We start from the raw sequence: 15,705 nt of genomic DNA, 5'->3' as shown, positions 1-15,705 counted from the left end.
CCCAGCCACTTGGGAGCCAGGCTCAGCCAATCAAAATGATTTTTTTTCCCAACAAACAGGCATTATTACAGACAGAAATTCTCTAAAATGACATTATTGTAGAGAAATTAACATAAAATTCTCTGGCAACAGCTCTGGTGGACATCTCTGCAGTCAGCATGCCACTCAACTTAATACTTCTGTGGCATTGTGTGAAAAAAATCACATTTTAGTGGCCTTTAATTGTCCCCAGCACAAGGTGCACCTGTGTAATGATTATGCTGTTTAATCAGCTTCTTGATATGCCACATCTGTCAGATGGATGGATTATCTTGACAAAGGAGAAATGCTCACTAACAGGGATGTAAACTAATTTGTGCACAAAATCTGAGAGAAATATGCTTTTTGTGCGAATGGAACATTACTGGGATCTTTTACTTCAGCTCATGAAACATGGGACCAACACTTTACATGTTGCGTTTCTATTTTTGTTCAGTCTACATTTATTCAGACAGGTAAATCATGTTTTTGACTGCACTGGGCCTTCAAGCAAATCTGGTGCTTGAACCAACTATGAGAAGTCTGCATTTGATTTACATTACTTAGGAATAAAGTTCTGGCAGTTAATTCAGTTTTGAGACGGTCGGCTATACAGGGCCTTTTGAAGTAGCTTAAGGGGGAGGGGCTTTCAGCAACACTACAGAAATAGGCCACACCTTGACGCCAAGTGTTAATCGTCACCACTTCATGCTTTGAATTTAATTTGTCATGTCAGTAAATGAAAATCTAAACAAATTACCATGGTGTTCAATGACTCATTTGTTGTCTGGTAAATATCATTAATTACTTCACATAATCGACTCATACAACCAATCCTTCAAGTCCTAGGCCGCCTTGAAACACCATATCTTTGATGCCTCTTTGTGTTCCTGCCTCATGCTTTATTCTGTCTTTTCCATCTTGTTAACTTTTTCTGGTCCATCTTTGAGAGAGCGAGATATACTGTGTACAAAACATTTAAGAACTCTTCATGACAGACTGACCAGGTGAATCCAGTTGAAAGTTATCCCTTGTTGATGTCACTTGTTAAATCCACTTCAGAGTAGATGAAGGGGAGGAGACAGGCTAAAGAAGGATTTTTAAGCCTTGAGACATGGATTGTGTATCTCAAATCAGTCTATTTGTCACGTGTGCTGAACACAACAGGTGTTGCCCTTACATGGAAATGAATACTTACAGGCTCTAACCAATAGTGCAAAAAATGTATTAGGTGAACAATAGGTAGGTAAAGAAATAAAAACAACAGTGAAAAATAAAAGTAGCGAGGCTACATACAGACGCCGGTTAGTCGGGCTGATGGAAATAGTGTGTACATGTAGATATTGTTAAAGTGACTATGCATATATGATGAACAGAGAGTAGCAGTAGCGTAAAAGAGGGGTTGGTGGGTGGCGGGACACAATTTGGTTAGCCAATGTGCAGGAGCACTGGTTGATCGGGATTATGCCAGTTCTCCATCTGGTTTTGGACCTCTTGCTTCTGGCTCTCCAACTCCGATCTCGCTGATTTCAGCTCTGTTTGCAATGTCTTCCTCCATCCTCTCAGAACTTCAGGTGGCAATACATTTCTTCTCCCTCTATCGCCAAGTTCGTTATCTTTGCACACTACATGTCGTTCTCCTTCTCGCCGATCTTCATTGTTGGCACGCTCTCCTCTCCACCCTTCATGTTCTTTCTCTTCATCGCCTCTTTTAGAGCCGTTCTGTCTACTGCTCTCCCTGAGAAGGGAGTTCGGCCATCGTAGTGAGAGAATCTTACTTTCATCCCTGTTGTTTTGTATCCATCTGAGAGGGATTGTGCCACCATGGAGAATATTTGATGTCTTGACACCTGAAATACATACACACACACATGACCACCCTCATTTACAGCCTTGGGCACATAACACACTCACACAAGACCAAGTCATTCAGTAATGTAGCCTATTCCTATTATCACACATTTACATGCTGTATTAACACACAGAGTACAGACTCTGTTTCTTTTACCAGGTGATGCAGCTCTGTGGACAGGTCAGGGTTCTCAAGTCTCAGTCTCATTGTCCACAACCACATTTTCAAAGTCAAGAGAAGTTTATATTGCTGTGTTTTCTAAAAATCTATTGAAAAGTGATTTGTCGGTTGTTCAGTTAAAGGCTACTTACACGTGGCCGTCTGGTCCGAGAACCTTTTTTTAAAAATTATTTTTATTTATCGGACTTATTTGCCTAGTTAAAGGTTAAGAACAAATTCTTATTTTACAATGACGGCGTACCCCAGCCAAACCCTCCCCTAACCCAGATGACAATGGGCCAATTGTGCGCCACCCTACGGGACTCCCGATCACGGCCGGATTGTGATACAGCCCGAGTTCGAACCAGGGTCTGTAATGACACAGCAGTGCCTTAGACCACTGTGGCACTCGGGAGCCCTGGTGTGTTCTCACCAATGGCGTTCTGTATAGAGGGGCCATTTGAGGAATTTTGTAGGGATATTATGGCAGAGTTTTTCCTTACAGTCCGCCTACATGGCTCTCCGCCGGTCTCTTATTTTCATCATGAGTGGAGATCTGGGCCACTGTAGTAACAGAATTGTTTACCCCTCCTGACCCTCACACGCCTAAAACACACATATGAGCTCCCTCATTTATAGACTCGGGCACATACACACTTGTAATATCCATATCATCATGTTATAGTAGTTCACCCGGTTAGTGTGTTAACTGTTGTGGCCTTCAGGGCTCAGTCTCAGGGTTAGCCTTGCTTTCCACAACCACATTCTGAAAGTCAAGAAAAGTTTTAGATTTACAGGTCTTTCAAAATATATTTGCAGTCTGTCTGTCATTCTCCCTCATCATTTGATGAATTTTGTATATAAATGTGCAGAGTGGAATTTAATTTAAATATATTGCAGTTTAGATTTTTTTTTTTTACTTACAGTAGGCCTAGATATACACGGCCGCCGGCTGCACGATGCTCGTCTCTGATATTGGACTCAAATCAAGAAAAACTGCTCCTATTAATGAAAGACAAACGCTTCAGGTAGCCAAAAATGTCGAAGTCCAATCAAGACCGTGTTTGTTGGAAGAATGCTGAACTTTGACAAAGTAGTTACAACCGTAGAATTAAAGTCATTGGCCGAGTTTACACAGGCAGCCAAATTCTGATATTTGTTCACTAATTGGTCTTTTGACCAAAGATATTTTCACATCAGATTTGGTTGGTCGAAAGACCAATTAATGAAAGATCAGAATTCGGCTGTGTGTGTAAAACAGCCATCATAGCATCAGCACTGCAAATTATTAGAATCACTGTAAAAGAGCTGTAGAGGACAGGTTGTCATTAAATTTGCTACAATTCATATTCAGTTGATTACAATATAGCCTGCCATAGCATCACTCCATATTAAAAACAGAATTAACAAAGACTATCCTTGATGCAACTGAAAACAGAAATCTATTGCAATACATTACTAGTTTACTGGGTGTATATGTAATCGTGACTTGCATTTTATTCAATTATATATCCAAAATTCCCCCTACAATTTATCATCACATGTTAAGAAAACCAAGAAAATATACAAGTAAACAAAACTTTCCAATTTATTGAAGGAGTCATGCATTTAGGCACCATGATACAAGGTTCGTCTCTGTACCATGTGTATGAAAAGCGAAACATAATTAGGAAGATTAAAGTGTTAGCATTCTGATACAAAAGTGGGCAATATTTCTTCCCCTGTACATTCTAAAATGTCTTTATCAAGGACGAAGGACTTGTTAATTTAGTCAAATAAATGCTTTGCTTGGTGTTAGCGGTGGACCAGTTCCGTCTAAAACCACGTCTCTCTGAGGGCACAATGTTCAGAACTTAAAAAAGGGCAAAAAAACTTTCCATGTAGAGCAGACATTTTTCTGTTCAGAACAACAGTGTGATCTATACATTATCTGGAGCAGTCTGTACCCATGGACAAGTATTTAGCTGGTGACACTGGACAAGGACACAATTCTGCTTCTCCATGGTTCAGAATAGGAGAGAACATCAACGGGGGTTTGACAGAACCCACTCCGGTAAAGATAAAAATGCACTTGAGTTATTTACATCATTTTACAGAATAATGTTAGGGTTGGAATAAATGAAGGGGAAAGGCAATGAAAGTAGTATTTACTGAAGAGTAAGCAGGAAGTGTTTAAAACTTTTGATCAAACTTCCTGGGTACATGACCTGCACGCCTTTGTCCCAACTGTTGCATTGATAAAAGTTGTATGTCTCAAGGCATTGGTTTTTCACATGAATGACTAATTTGATTTCTCTCTGTCATTTTTGCTATACACTAAAGCCACCCACCGACAACACAGCTTTCAAACAAAAGCAGGTAATATAAGTTATAGGCTATCCCAGCATGTAGCTTTTTCAAACAGCTCTCTTCAATACTGAATACATGTTTGTTTGAGAGAGCAAAAAACTAAAAATCGGTTTCGTAGAGTATCATATTTAAAAAAACATTCACATAAAGGAAGTTGACTTGTGATAATGAGCTCATACTGTTCGAAATAAGGAGAAATAAAAACAGACAGAGGAATGAAATCATCACTCCCATTATTTACATTGTCTGCTCAAGGACAACCCTCTCTCTGGATTGGCCCGAGTTAGTCACAGGAATGCATCTGAGTGCCAACGAGAGAGGGACGTGTTGAGCATTCGTTAAATATGCAACCTTAGTTAACATAACATACAATAATGCGTTAACATACACATTTAGTTAGAGATGAAAGACAAACATTAGTGGAACATCAATGTTGAGTTTTTTTTGCATAAATCCATTGCAATTGTTTTATATATGTAACCACAGGTAGCCATTTTGGTTCAACATAACTGTCAAGTGCATGAGGCTCAGCATGACGCTAGCGTTCCTTCAAGTATGGTGGCTTTAAGAGTGACACTAGCAAAGCAAAGCCCTACATGATGTATGTTGGCATGACACAGTCTGTTGAACATACAGACTGTCATGTGATGAGAGAGAACAGTCCTTTTTATTCATGGTATTTCTATCTGTAACAGTAAGTACAGATGTGCTTTACTGGATGAAACCCAGATTGAAATGAAACTGCTCCTTTTAAGGATGGGAAGAAAAACACAACCAGCAGTTTCGCTGCATGCTTGGACCCCTACGAAGAGACGTGTTGGTCCTAGTTCAAACTTCCAGTTCAAAACAAATCAAACTCTTGGAATAAAGTGTTGTTTTCCTGACAGATAACACTCATACACCCATGGTTTTTAATAGTCCTTCCCCCCCTCTCTTTGGGCTGGCTCATTCTTGATGACCACAGAATTTTCAGAGAAGAAGGGAAAATGTCCATTAGAAAACCTGTCTTGTGCTTTCTTTGTCATTACATAGTGGCTTCTCAAAGTCCATTTTGCTCTAAGAACAATGGAAAATAAGTACATATTCGATATGTACCTCTGATTTGCTCTTGTAGTTGTCCAATCTGAGAAAACGCTTCTTGGCTCCTCTGAATTTAGACCACGCTCTCTCCCACATTGCTCCTTCCCTTTTCAATGAAGTACCTACTCCAATATTGATACTTAATCGTTTTCGTGTGTGATTTGAACTGTGCGTTATGCCTCTTTTTTTAAACCGTCAATGAGGTAAAAGGCCTATGGACAGGAGGAAGGAGGTGCAGTCTCCCCCTCCACAAGGCCAAAACAAGGAGGGGGGAGGAGGGGGCAGAAGTCTGTCTAAGACAAAGAACATATCAAGTTCGCAAACAAGTCCTGTAGTACTAGTCTATACAAGAGTCCATTTTTGTAGATGTGCTGCTATGGCAAGCACATGTTTGAGTCCATATGCACATGTTCGCCACCATCTGTATGTGTGTGTGTGTACACGATTGCTTGCTCTCCCATGTGGATGTCCTATGTGGTTGTGTCCCGGTGTTGAACTGTTCACATGATGCCGTTGGTGAAGTACTGGAAGCCGTCATAAAGCTTGGTGGTGATGGAACGCATGGAGCCATCCACCATCTGCTCCACCAGCACCTGTAGCTGCTCCTCCGTCAGGCTCATATGGAAACGTTCCTTCAGGTAGCGGATGGTGCTGGAGCCATGGAAGCAGGGCAGGTGAGAGCCTGGTGGGGGAGGGGAGATGGGAGTTGTAATAGCAAGACCATAAAAGAAACCAGACACAGGGCAGAAAGATCATGTACATGGAAACGGCGACACACTGACCATGCTCATATACCGTTTTAGCAAACAGTACCTTGCTGCATGATCTCCACTATTTGGACCACCTTCTCCATGTGTTTGCGAGCAGCTATCAGGCCCTGGAGCATCAGCACCTTGTAGTAGTTGAACATGTCTCCATACAGGCCTCCCATCACCTGAGAGAAAACCGCGGACAACAGAGTTGACTTTTTACACATGCAAAACCGACAGGTTATGCAGATAACCAGCTAACTCAATATCGCTAATAGCATCTTTTAACACACCAACAAATGTATTTATGTAGTGAACATTGTGAGATTGCTCACTCAATTGTTAGGCAGCTAGCTGTATGAGCAATTCCAGTTTACAGTTTTATGTGACAACGCACATTCACTAATTTATTTGACTCACATCCACAAATTCGCTGGTGAGCTTAAAAGCAGAGGTCTCAAAGCCCAGGTTTCTGGGTGAGCTGGACAGGATGAAACCAAAGTCAATGTGGATGATGTGGCCCTCAGAGTCCAGGAGGATGTTGCCATTGTGTCTGGAGAAAGGAGACGACAGAAGGGGGAGTGAGTAAAACATATAGGAATACAGGAGAGGGTGGGATGTGGTAGTTTATCACACCACAAAAGCAGTGTTTACACAGGCAGCCCAATTATCGTCAAAAGATCAGAATTGGGCTGCCTGTGTAAACGCAGCCAAACATCCTCAATGATGCAGGAAGTGGAGAGGGGAAATAGAACAGGGGAGTAATAGTACTAGTGAAACTAAAGGAGGGATGAGAAGGGAGGGCTGCCCACCTGTCTTTGACCTGCAGCAGGTAGCAGATGAGGCTGTAGCCGGCGCAGCTCTCCACAAAGTTGCGCTGGGCGGTGAGGAAGGCCTCGGTGGTGTAGCTGCCGTGCTCCTGCAGGAAGTAGTCCAGCAGAGACAGCTGGCTCTGCTTCCTCACCTGGAGCACAGACACAGCACTCCATTAGAAATGGCAACCAACACGGTATTCTGTACAAAATAGCTATTGATAATAGTGCAAGATCAAACTGTTACTTATATTATCAGAATCTTCATCTCAAGAGGGCAGTCGTACTGCATCACATAGCTAAACAACTTGGGCAGCTTTGTCATGACATTTCAAGTGGAGTCTATTTAATTAATAAAAATGCGCTCACCTGGTGCAGAGAGACAGCGTTCAGCACGGGCTCAATCATCCCGCTGTCCGATGACATCACCAGGATTTTATAGGGCTTGATCCACAGGGGGACGCGCTCCTGCTCCCAGATGGACTGGAGAAGAAGGGGGAGAAGTGGAGCGCATTAGCCGGGGAATGCTAATAATAATCCATTATTAGTATTATTATAGCATTTCTGTGGAATGGGACTCGACTGTGGAGGGTCACGTACCTGCAGCTGGCTGAGCACCTGGAAGGCCAGTAGCTCCTGCCTCAGGTCGTCCCCACACTTCACGATGACCGACAGCAGCCGCCAGTTTGGCAGGTGACCGTAAGGAGAGCCCTCCCTTATCCGCCTGCGGGATGGAGAGAGAGAGCGGGAGGAAATAGTGAGACACAGCAAATTACTTGACAATGCCACAATGTGCTGTTCTTCGCTGCACCTAAGTGTGATAGACATGTATTGTCAGGTGGGATTGTGTACGCTCATCCATGTGTGTCCCTTCTATTCATTCTGATCTGCCAATCACCCACCTGACTTTCTCCTGCCAGGGCTCCTTGAGCGCCACAGCGGACGGGTCCTCCGGATCTTTCCGGAACGTAGTGGGGGTGTGGGCCAGGTTCTCTGACAGACGTCGCCTAAGAAAGAAACATGTTGTAAAACCTCTATCCAGACCATAGCGATGGACCCAAATACATGAAAATATAACAAGCATTGCTTGGACTTGGGCCGGAGCTGTCCTGAGAGCCATACCGGATCCTCAAATTTTTGGGGAACTGTCGTCTCCTTCAGAAAAAAAAGTGTGTGTGTGTGGGGGGGGGGGGAGCAGCAAATCACACAGAAGCGGCAAAAAAAAACAGTTGATCAAAGTGAAGGCTCGGCATTGAATAATAATGGAGAGTGTGCTTTCATATCCTGACTCCTCTTTGTTCAAGCTTATTTGACACTAGTCTCTGAATCCGGTGTGTGTGCCAGTAGACTGTCAGAGTTTGAGAATGCGCCAGCCTGAACACCAGGATGCGATGTTCCAAGTTGTCAAAAATCAGGGTTATGTTCATAAATCATTACATTTACAGATCAGCCCTGATCAGAATTATGCCTACCGTTCAGCGAGTATGTGTGCTGCGGATCATCTGTGTGTGTGTGTGGAAGTGGGCCATTGACCAAGGAGAGATCGACATTTAGGCAGCAGTAGGCCTATAAAATAAGGATAGACTAACAGAACAGCCAATTCAAAACATAATTAGCCATGCTACAAGCTATTTCGCTAGTCTTCGCATGATCTATATCTAAAAAGTTAGTCGTTGACTCAGCCTTTCCACCAGCAACGTTGAGAAATAGATCTAACACCGTTATTTAAAAGCTGCGATTCCCCCCTCTTAAAACAGTAGGCTATGTAATTCCGACGTTGAAAATATTCTAAAAATAGCCTCATTGACAAATAGCTCCCCAGAAACAAACATTTTAGCCTTAAGGTTATAGATAAACATGTGTTAGTTAGCTACCTTGCTTTGAAGTAGCCTACATGATCCATTTTAAATGAGGGAATAATTCTAACAAGATAAAAGTATCTGGTTGTAACGTTGCAATATTTGATATCAAGGGTGGTCAACCGTCCTCCAAGAGCACTTCTGGGCGTACAGGCTTTTGTTCAAGCCCTGCTCTAACACACTACATTGTAGCCTAAACATCAGCTGCTCAACAGGACCTTGTTAGGCAGACTGGTGTGTTTCAGGGCTGAATCAAAAGCCTGAACAGCCAGTAGCTCTCCAGATGGAGGGTTGATCACATGTGTTTAATACAGTGGCCTTACAGTGCAGTTATTTTACTTTGTGGGGGGGGAGGGTGTTAAGTGCCTTGATCAACAGCACAACGGTAGGAGATAGGTCTATATGGGATCACAGACCAGCAGCCTTCTAGTGTCAATGCCACATTTATGCCGACTTCTTTCCATGTAGGCTACAGCGACGCCACCAGTTATTGGGCATGGAAATTTGGTTAAAAAAAAGGCATGAAGTTCCATCAGTCAAAATGTATATGAACTCTTAATAGTGAATAATCAGAGGTCTCTATAACAATGTAATTTGGGGGTTTCTGTGAACTAATGTAATGGACTGACTTGGGAAAAAAAAGACAGCCCCCCAAGTCAAGCAAGTCTTGAAAGAGAAACTACAAGCTAGCAGAGCAATTCTAGCTGACAGTGACCCCTGTACCTGATGTCGCCGGCGGCGATGAAGATGGGCTCCTTGCTCTCCGTGCTGGTGATGCTGTCCACAGAGAACTGGGAGATGTTGTCGCTGCTACTGGTGTGGCCTTCTGGGAGCTGGAACCATAGAAGGACCCCAGGGTTCTAGTACATTCAAATCTGATTCACTCCATCACCCTTGTCATCAAAATGTGATGGAAAGTCACACGGTGCCACCATGTGGTTCCCCACGGGTACCTACCTCCACTTGCAGCTCGCCGATGTCGTCCACGGCCCAGGCCTCGTCGTCGTTGTCATAGTTGGGCACGGTGGAGAAGCTGCCGGCGCGCTGCTCGGCTGTGATGCCAACGCACTCTGGGAGGAGGTTGTCCGCAGAGCGGGCACTGCGGATGCGCGTCTCATGAATGCGCACGGGAATGGCAGACGTCTCGAAACTCCCGCACTCCAGCACCTCCACATAGATGATGTACGGGGCCTGAGAGGAAGGGGACAATGAAGGAGGTCAGAGGTCATACTTAGGGAATGGAATTCTAGAGCTTTTTTTTTTTTTTTTAAGGTCCATGTAACCAGTTAGTCCCATGGAAAGAGTATTGGGGCACATTCCATTTAAAACTCCAGGCACCTCAGAAAATAACTAAATGAGTTAACTAAAAAAGGTTTTAAACTACTAGGCCTTCTGGTCACCTTGTCTTTGGAGTTGAGCACCACGGCCTGTGTATGGGGCACGCGCACCACGTGATGGTCGAAGGCTGCAGTGGGCAGCCAGACGCGGGCGGGCAGCTTGTGGTTGAGCACTAACAGCTCTGAGGTGAGCTGCTTGGTCTTCTGCTCCTTGGTGGGCAGCGTGGCCAGCCGCTTGCCAATGCCCATCAGAGATTTGATGAACTCCCTCTGTGGCGTCAGGCGCAGCGGCTACAGAGAGGAGGAGAGCGGTTAGACTCTAGATCAAACACGTCTTTTTGTGTTTTGAAGAAAATGTACAGCGAGTTACAGCACATGACAAGTGGCACAACTTTTCCCCAGGTCCTTCCTTCAATGACTACTCAAATGACAGGCTGAGAAAGGAGGGAGGACAAATATGGTATGATGAGACATGAAAGAGGGATGTTTCAGGAGCAGAATCAGAAGAAAGAAAACCAAGGGAGTTATAAGACTAAGAATATATGGCCACAGGGAGAAGAAACAAGCAGATAATGGAGAATTTATGTCAACCTGTTGCAGTACCACATACTGGCACCAGGTGTCAGTATAGCATTGGTTAAAATTAGAGGGTTGAGAGAAATGCATATGCCAAACAAGCTCTGGGGCCTTTGGAATGTTTAGTCACCACTTATGGTGTCCAATATCTTAATATCTCGAGTATGAACAATGTTCAATACCATTACAGTAGGACAAAGAACAAATCTTGGAAGTCCTTTGTTCTACAGTCCACTATTAAAGTGGAACAAACAGACATATCAAATTCCCAGTTAATGCTACAAAACCAATTTCATAGAGATTTTAAAAATAGGTTATATTTGAATCAACATTCCATTATTGTACATTAAGGCATTGTTGGCAGAATAGATGGATGCAATTCAATGCATGATAAATATAATTTCACCAATGCATTTCTTGCTATCAGGTTGGAAATCGCAGCTGACCAGGTACATTGTTTGGTGCCGCCATTCGGTATGCACCGTTTCAACGACTCAATATTTTGTACAAAAACAGTGGCTCCACACAGATGCAAGTGTCATTTGGTTAGCTAGCAAGAACTAGAACGACTGTTATCCAGTTAGCCAGAGTGAAGTTGCGAATGCAAGAGATATGCCATCCTCTCTGATTTCGTATGTCTCCCAGAGCGCAGAATAACTGATGAATTTGCGAATGCACTACGACCATGTCAGTAATAGTCACGAATGCACTGGATCAGGGTTTCCTGAGGCCCCCCAGTGCATGCTTAGTTTTTTGCCCTAGCACTACACAGCTGTTTCAAATAACCAACATCATCAAGCATTGATTATTTGAAACAGCTGTGTAGTGCTAGGGCAAAACCCAAAATGTGCAGCCAGGGGGGCCCTAGGACAGATTTTGGGAAACCCTGCTCTAGATAACATGTATACAGTGTCTGGAAGTAGCTATAGTAGAGCTAGCCAACTTTAGCCAGTTAGCTTAGGTGCTTGGTTGGGACAAGTACAAATCATAGGCAGACAAGCTGCAGAAGGATGAGTAGGCTTCAATTCCCCATCTTGCTCTGGCTAACATTAGTTGATGATCTTGTTGTGCAAACCATCGAGAGAGAGAGATTTCCTTTTTATGACTATTTCATCAATAGGATTGTAAATGTCACAAATGTAAAAAGGACTCCCGTGGTATTGACATAGTGGCAGAAATCCAGTCAGGTGTAACGTTATTTTGTGGCTTTTGGCGAATGCGTTCTACGGATCTGAAGTTGCACAGTTGCAACTGCCTGTAAACACACAGTCCAGTTCAAAGTGAATTATGTCAGGCCTGATTGGAAATGCCTTTACATAAAAGGTCTACTGGCGCAACGGTCTGCATATACTCCGGTCCTGGACAAGACATGTTTTTATTAGTAGAAACTGCAGTAAATGAAACCTAACTGTCCAAAACGCACAAATTCTATATTGCTATAGCATTTTCATAAATGCCTTACTCTACGTAATTCCCAAACATTCTAAGAATGAATGAATGCATGAAACTGACCATAAGTGCTTGATGTCAGAAAATGTTTTAAAAAGTGTCATTCTTCCTGGAAGGGTGTATGTGAACAGATTAAGATTTAATGTTGCTAAAATGCTGTCAGTTCCACTTTCAGGCTACTTTGGAATTAGATAACATCTCAATCAAAAGGTAACTATTTAAAAAATAGTTACTTATTAGTTTTATGGAAACAATGAATCAAGCTCCAATTAAGTAGTCTAACATATAGGACAGTTCAATTTTTGTTAAGATAAGTAACACACAAAAAAAAGATGAGCTTAATTTGTCAATTCTTAGTTAAAGGGGCACTCAGCAAAATCATGTTGCCACCAGAGATATTGAGATGCGTGAGAGGCAAGACTTTGCTCTCACAGTTATATCGTGGTAGCCAGGCGATCAAAACTGTGGAGAAGTTGATCCTCGAACTTTAATGTGCTTAGATGTTGCGGAAATTGACCCACTATGCTGTTTAATTTCTGCATCTCCATCATATCAACAACAACAAGCAGGACTCACACGATATTCTCCAAACACCCCACAGGGCAGACATCCCAATTATTCGCAAAAGGAAGCAACGCAGAGGACAAAGAGCCGGATGCCTTGTCCAGACCCGCAGAAGACCACTAGGAAAGCTGCCGTTACATCAATATTACTCACCAACGTGCAATCATTGACAATAAACTAGAGGAGGTACGATCCCGAATATCCTACCAAAAGGGACATCAAAAACTAATATCCTATGCTTCACGGAATCGTGGCTGGATGACGATATGGATATTCAGCTAGCGGGATACACGCTGCACCGGCAGGATAGAACAGCACACTCCGGTAAGACGAGGGGGGCGGTCTGTGCATATTTGTAAACAACAGCTGGTGCACAAAATCTAAGGAAGTCTCTAGATTTTGCTCGCCTGGAGTAGAGTATATTGTGATAAACTGCAGGCCACACTCCTTGCCTAGAGAGTTCTCAGCTATACTTTTCATGGCTGTTTATTTACCACCACAGACAGATGCTGGCACTAAGACTGCACTCAGCCAGCTGTATAAGGAAATAAGCAAACCACTCACCCAGAGGTGGCGCTCCTAGTGGTCGGAGACTTTAATGCAGGGAAACTTAAATCAGTTCTACCAAACCTCTATCAGCATGTTAAATGTGCAACCAGAGGAAAAACAATTCTAGATCACCTGTACTCCACACACAGAGACACGTACAAAGCTCTCCCTCGCCCTCAATTTGGTAAATCCAACCACAACTCTATCCTCCTGATTCCTGCTTACAAGCCAATATTAAAGCAGGAAGCACCAGTGACTCGGTCTATAAAAAAAATGATCAGATGAAGCAGATGCTAAACTACAGGACTGCTTTGCTATCACAGACTGGAACATGTTCTGGGATTCTTCCGATGACATTGAGGAATACACCACATCAGTCACTGGCTTTATCAATGAGTGCATTGAGGACGTCATCCCCACAGTGACTGTACGTACATACCCCAACCAGAAGCCATGGATTACAGGCAACATTCGCACTGAGCTAAGAGGGTAGAGCTGCCGCTTTCAAGGTGCAGGACTCTAACCCGGAAGCTTACAAGAAATCCTGCTATGCCCTGTGATGAACCATCAAACAGGCAAAGCGTCAATACGGATCCTGGACTTCCTGACAGGCCGCCCACAGGTGGTGAGGGTAGGTAGCAACACATCTGCCACGCTGATCCTCAACACTGGAGCTCCCCAGGGGTGTGTGCTCAGTCCCCTCCTGTACACGGCAGGGTAGCCTAGTGGTTAGAGCGTTGGACTAGTAACCGGAAGGTTGCAAGTTCAAACCCCCGAGCTGACAAGGTACAAATCTGTCGTTCTGCCCCTGAACATGCAGTTAACCCACTGTTCCTAGGCCGTCATTGAAAATAAGAATTTGTTCTTAACGGACTTGCCTAGTTAAATAAAAGGTAAAATAAATGTTAAAAAAACTCCCCGTTCACCCACGACTGCATGGCCAGGCACGACTCCAACACCATCATTAAGTTTGCAGATGAAAACAGTTTGCTAATCACGACGAGACGGTCAGAGACCTGGCGGTGCCAGAATAACAACCTATCCCTCAATGTAACCAAGACTAAGGAGATGATTGTGGACTACAGGAAAAAGGATCACCGAGCACACCAAGACAGTCGTGAAGAGGGCACGACAAAGCCTATTCCCCCTCAGGAAACTAAAAAGATTGGGCATGGGTCCTGAGATCCTCAAAAGGTTCTACAGCGGCAACAGAGAGCATCCTGACCGGTTGCATCACTGTCTGGTACGGCAATTACTCGGCATCCGACCGCAAAGCACTTCAGAGGCCCAGTACATAACTGGGGCTAAGCTGCCTGCAATCTAGGACCTCTACAGCAGGCGGTGTCAGAGGAAGGCCCTAAAAATTGTCAAAGACCCCAGCCACCCCAGTCATAGACTGTTCTATCTACTACTGCATGGAAAGCGGTACCGGAGTGCCAAGTCTAGGAGAAAAAGGCTTCAACACTTTTTACCCCCAAGCAATAAGACTCCTGAACAGGTAACCAAATGGTTACCCAGACTATTTGCATTGTGTGCCACCCCCAACCCCTTTTTTACGCTGCTGCTACTCTCCGTTTATCTTATTTGCATATTCACTTCAACTATACAATCATGTACATACTACCTAAATGGCCAAACCAACCAGTGCTCCCGCACATCGGCTAACCGGGCTATCTGCATTGTGTCCCACCACCCGCCAACCCCTCTTTTTACGCTTCTGCTACTCTGTTCATCATATATGCAGTCACTTTAACGATACCTACATGTTCATACCATCTCAATAAGCCTGACTAACAGGTGTCTGTATATAGCCTTGCTACTCTTTTTTTCAAATGTCTTTTTACTGTTGTTTTATTCGTTACTTACCTACACGCACTTTTTCGCACCATTGGTTAGAGCCTGCAAGTAAGCATTTCACTGTAAGGTCTACACCTGTTGTATTCGGCGCACGTGACAAATAAAACTGATTTGATATCTACCTTAAAATACCAGGTAGGCCTATTTTTGCCACATGAACTACTACCAGATTATGTTGCTTAGAACTACCAAGTAAAATGTGTAATTATGACTGACCTTGCATGTGACACTGGAGCTTTCCACTCAAAATCTTCCTATACTATCCTCTCATTCAGGATCAGGAGACATTACATTTAGCAGTGTCTGAAATTTTTTGTTGGGGGAAAACCTGAAGCAAGTTATCCAATTAGAGGGAAAACAACCCAAGGGGTTGAGAGACCTTTGGAATGTAGTGCAATGTCCATATTAGTATACCACAAAGAAATCGTGTCCAATACATACACTAGGTGGTATGCTGGTTGGTGTGGACATTGAAACAGAGCCGAGAGGTGACAT

The 15,705-nt window shown here is 43.5% G+C and overlaps 1 protein-coding gene across 1 annotated transcript in view; it reads right to left on the bottom strand.

Annotated features, from left to right (window-relative positions):
- Positions 1-3,593: 3,593 nt before the first annotated feature.
- Positions 3,594-15,705, bottom strand: part of LOC135552169 (phosphatidylinositol 4-kinase beta-like) — a 33,672-nt gene continuing 21,560 nt past the window's right edge. Inside the window, exons 3-12 of the mRNA XM_064983622.1 lie at positions 10,279-10,506; positions 9,836-10,069; positions 9,602-9,711; positions 7,922-8,026; positions 7,620-7,743; positions 7,389-7,502; positions 7,020-7,171; positions 6,628-6,760; positions 6,272-6,392; positions 3,594-6,140 (exon numbers count right to left, since the gene is read on the bottom strand). Of these exons, the coding sequence (XP_064839694.1) occupies positions 5,959-6,140; positions 6,272-6,392; positions 6,628-6,760; positions 7,020-7,171; positions 7,389-7,502; positions 7,620-7,743; positions 7,922-8,026; positions 9,602-9,711; positions 9,836-10,069; positions 10,279-10,506 (1,503 nt within the window). The 3' untranslated portion in view covers positions 3,594-5,958. The remainder of the gene's footprint in view (positions 6,141-6,271; positions 6,393-6,627; positions 6,761-7,019; positions 7,172-7,388; positions 7,503-7,619; positions 7,744-7,921; positions 8,027-9,601; positions 9,712-9,835; positions 10,070-10,278; positions 10,507-15,705) is intronic.

Source organism: Oncorhynchus masou, chromosome 13 (assembly GCF_036934945.1).
Source record: "Oncorhynchus masou masou isolate Uvic2021 chromosome 13, UVic_Omas_1.1, whole genome shotgun sequence".
Classification (NCBI taxonomy): domain Eukaryota; kingdom Metazoa; phylum Chordata; class Actinopteri; order Salmoniformes; family Salmonidae; genus Oncorhynchus; species Oncorhynchus masou.
This window is presented reverse-complemented; position numbering and strand designations above follow the sequence as displayed.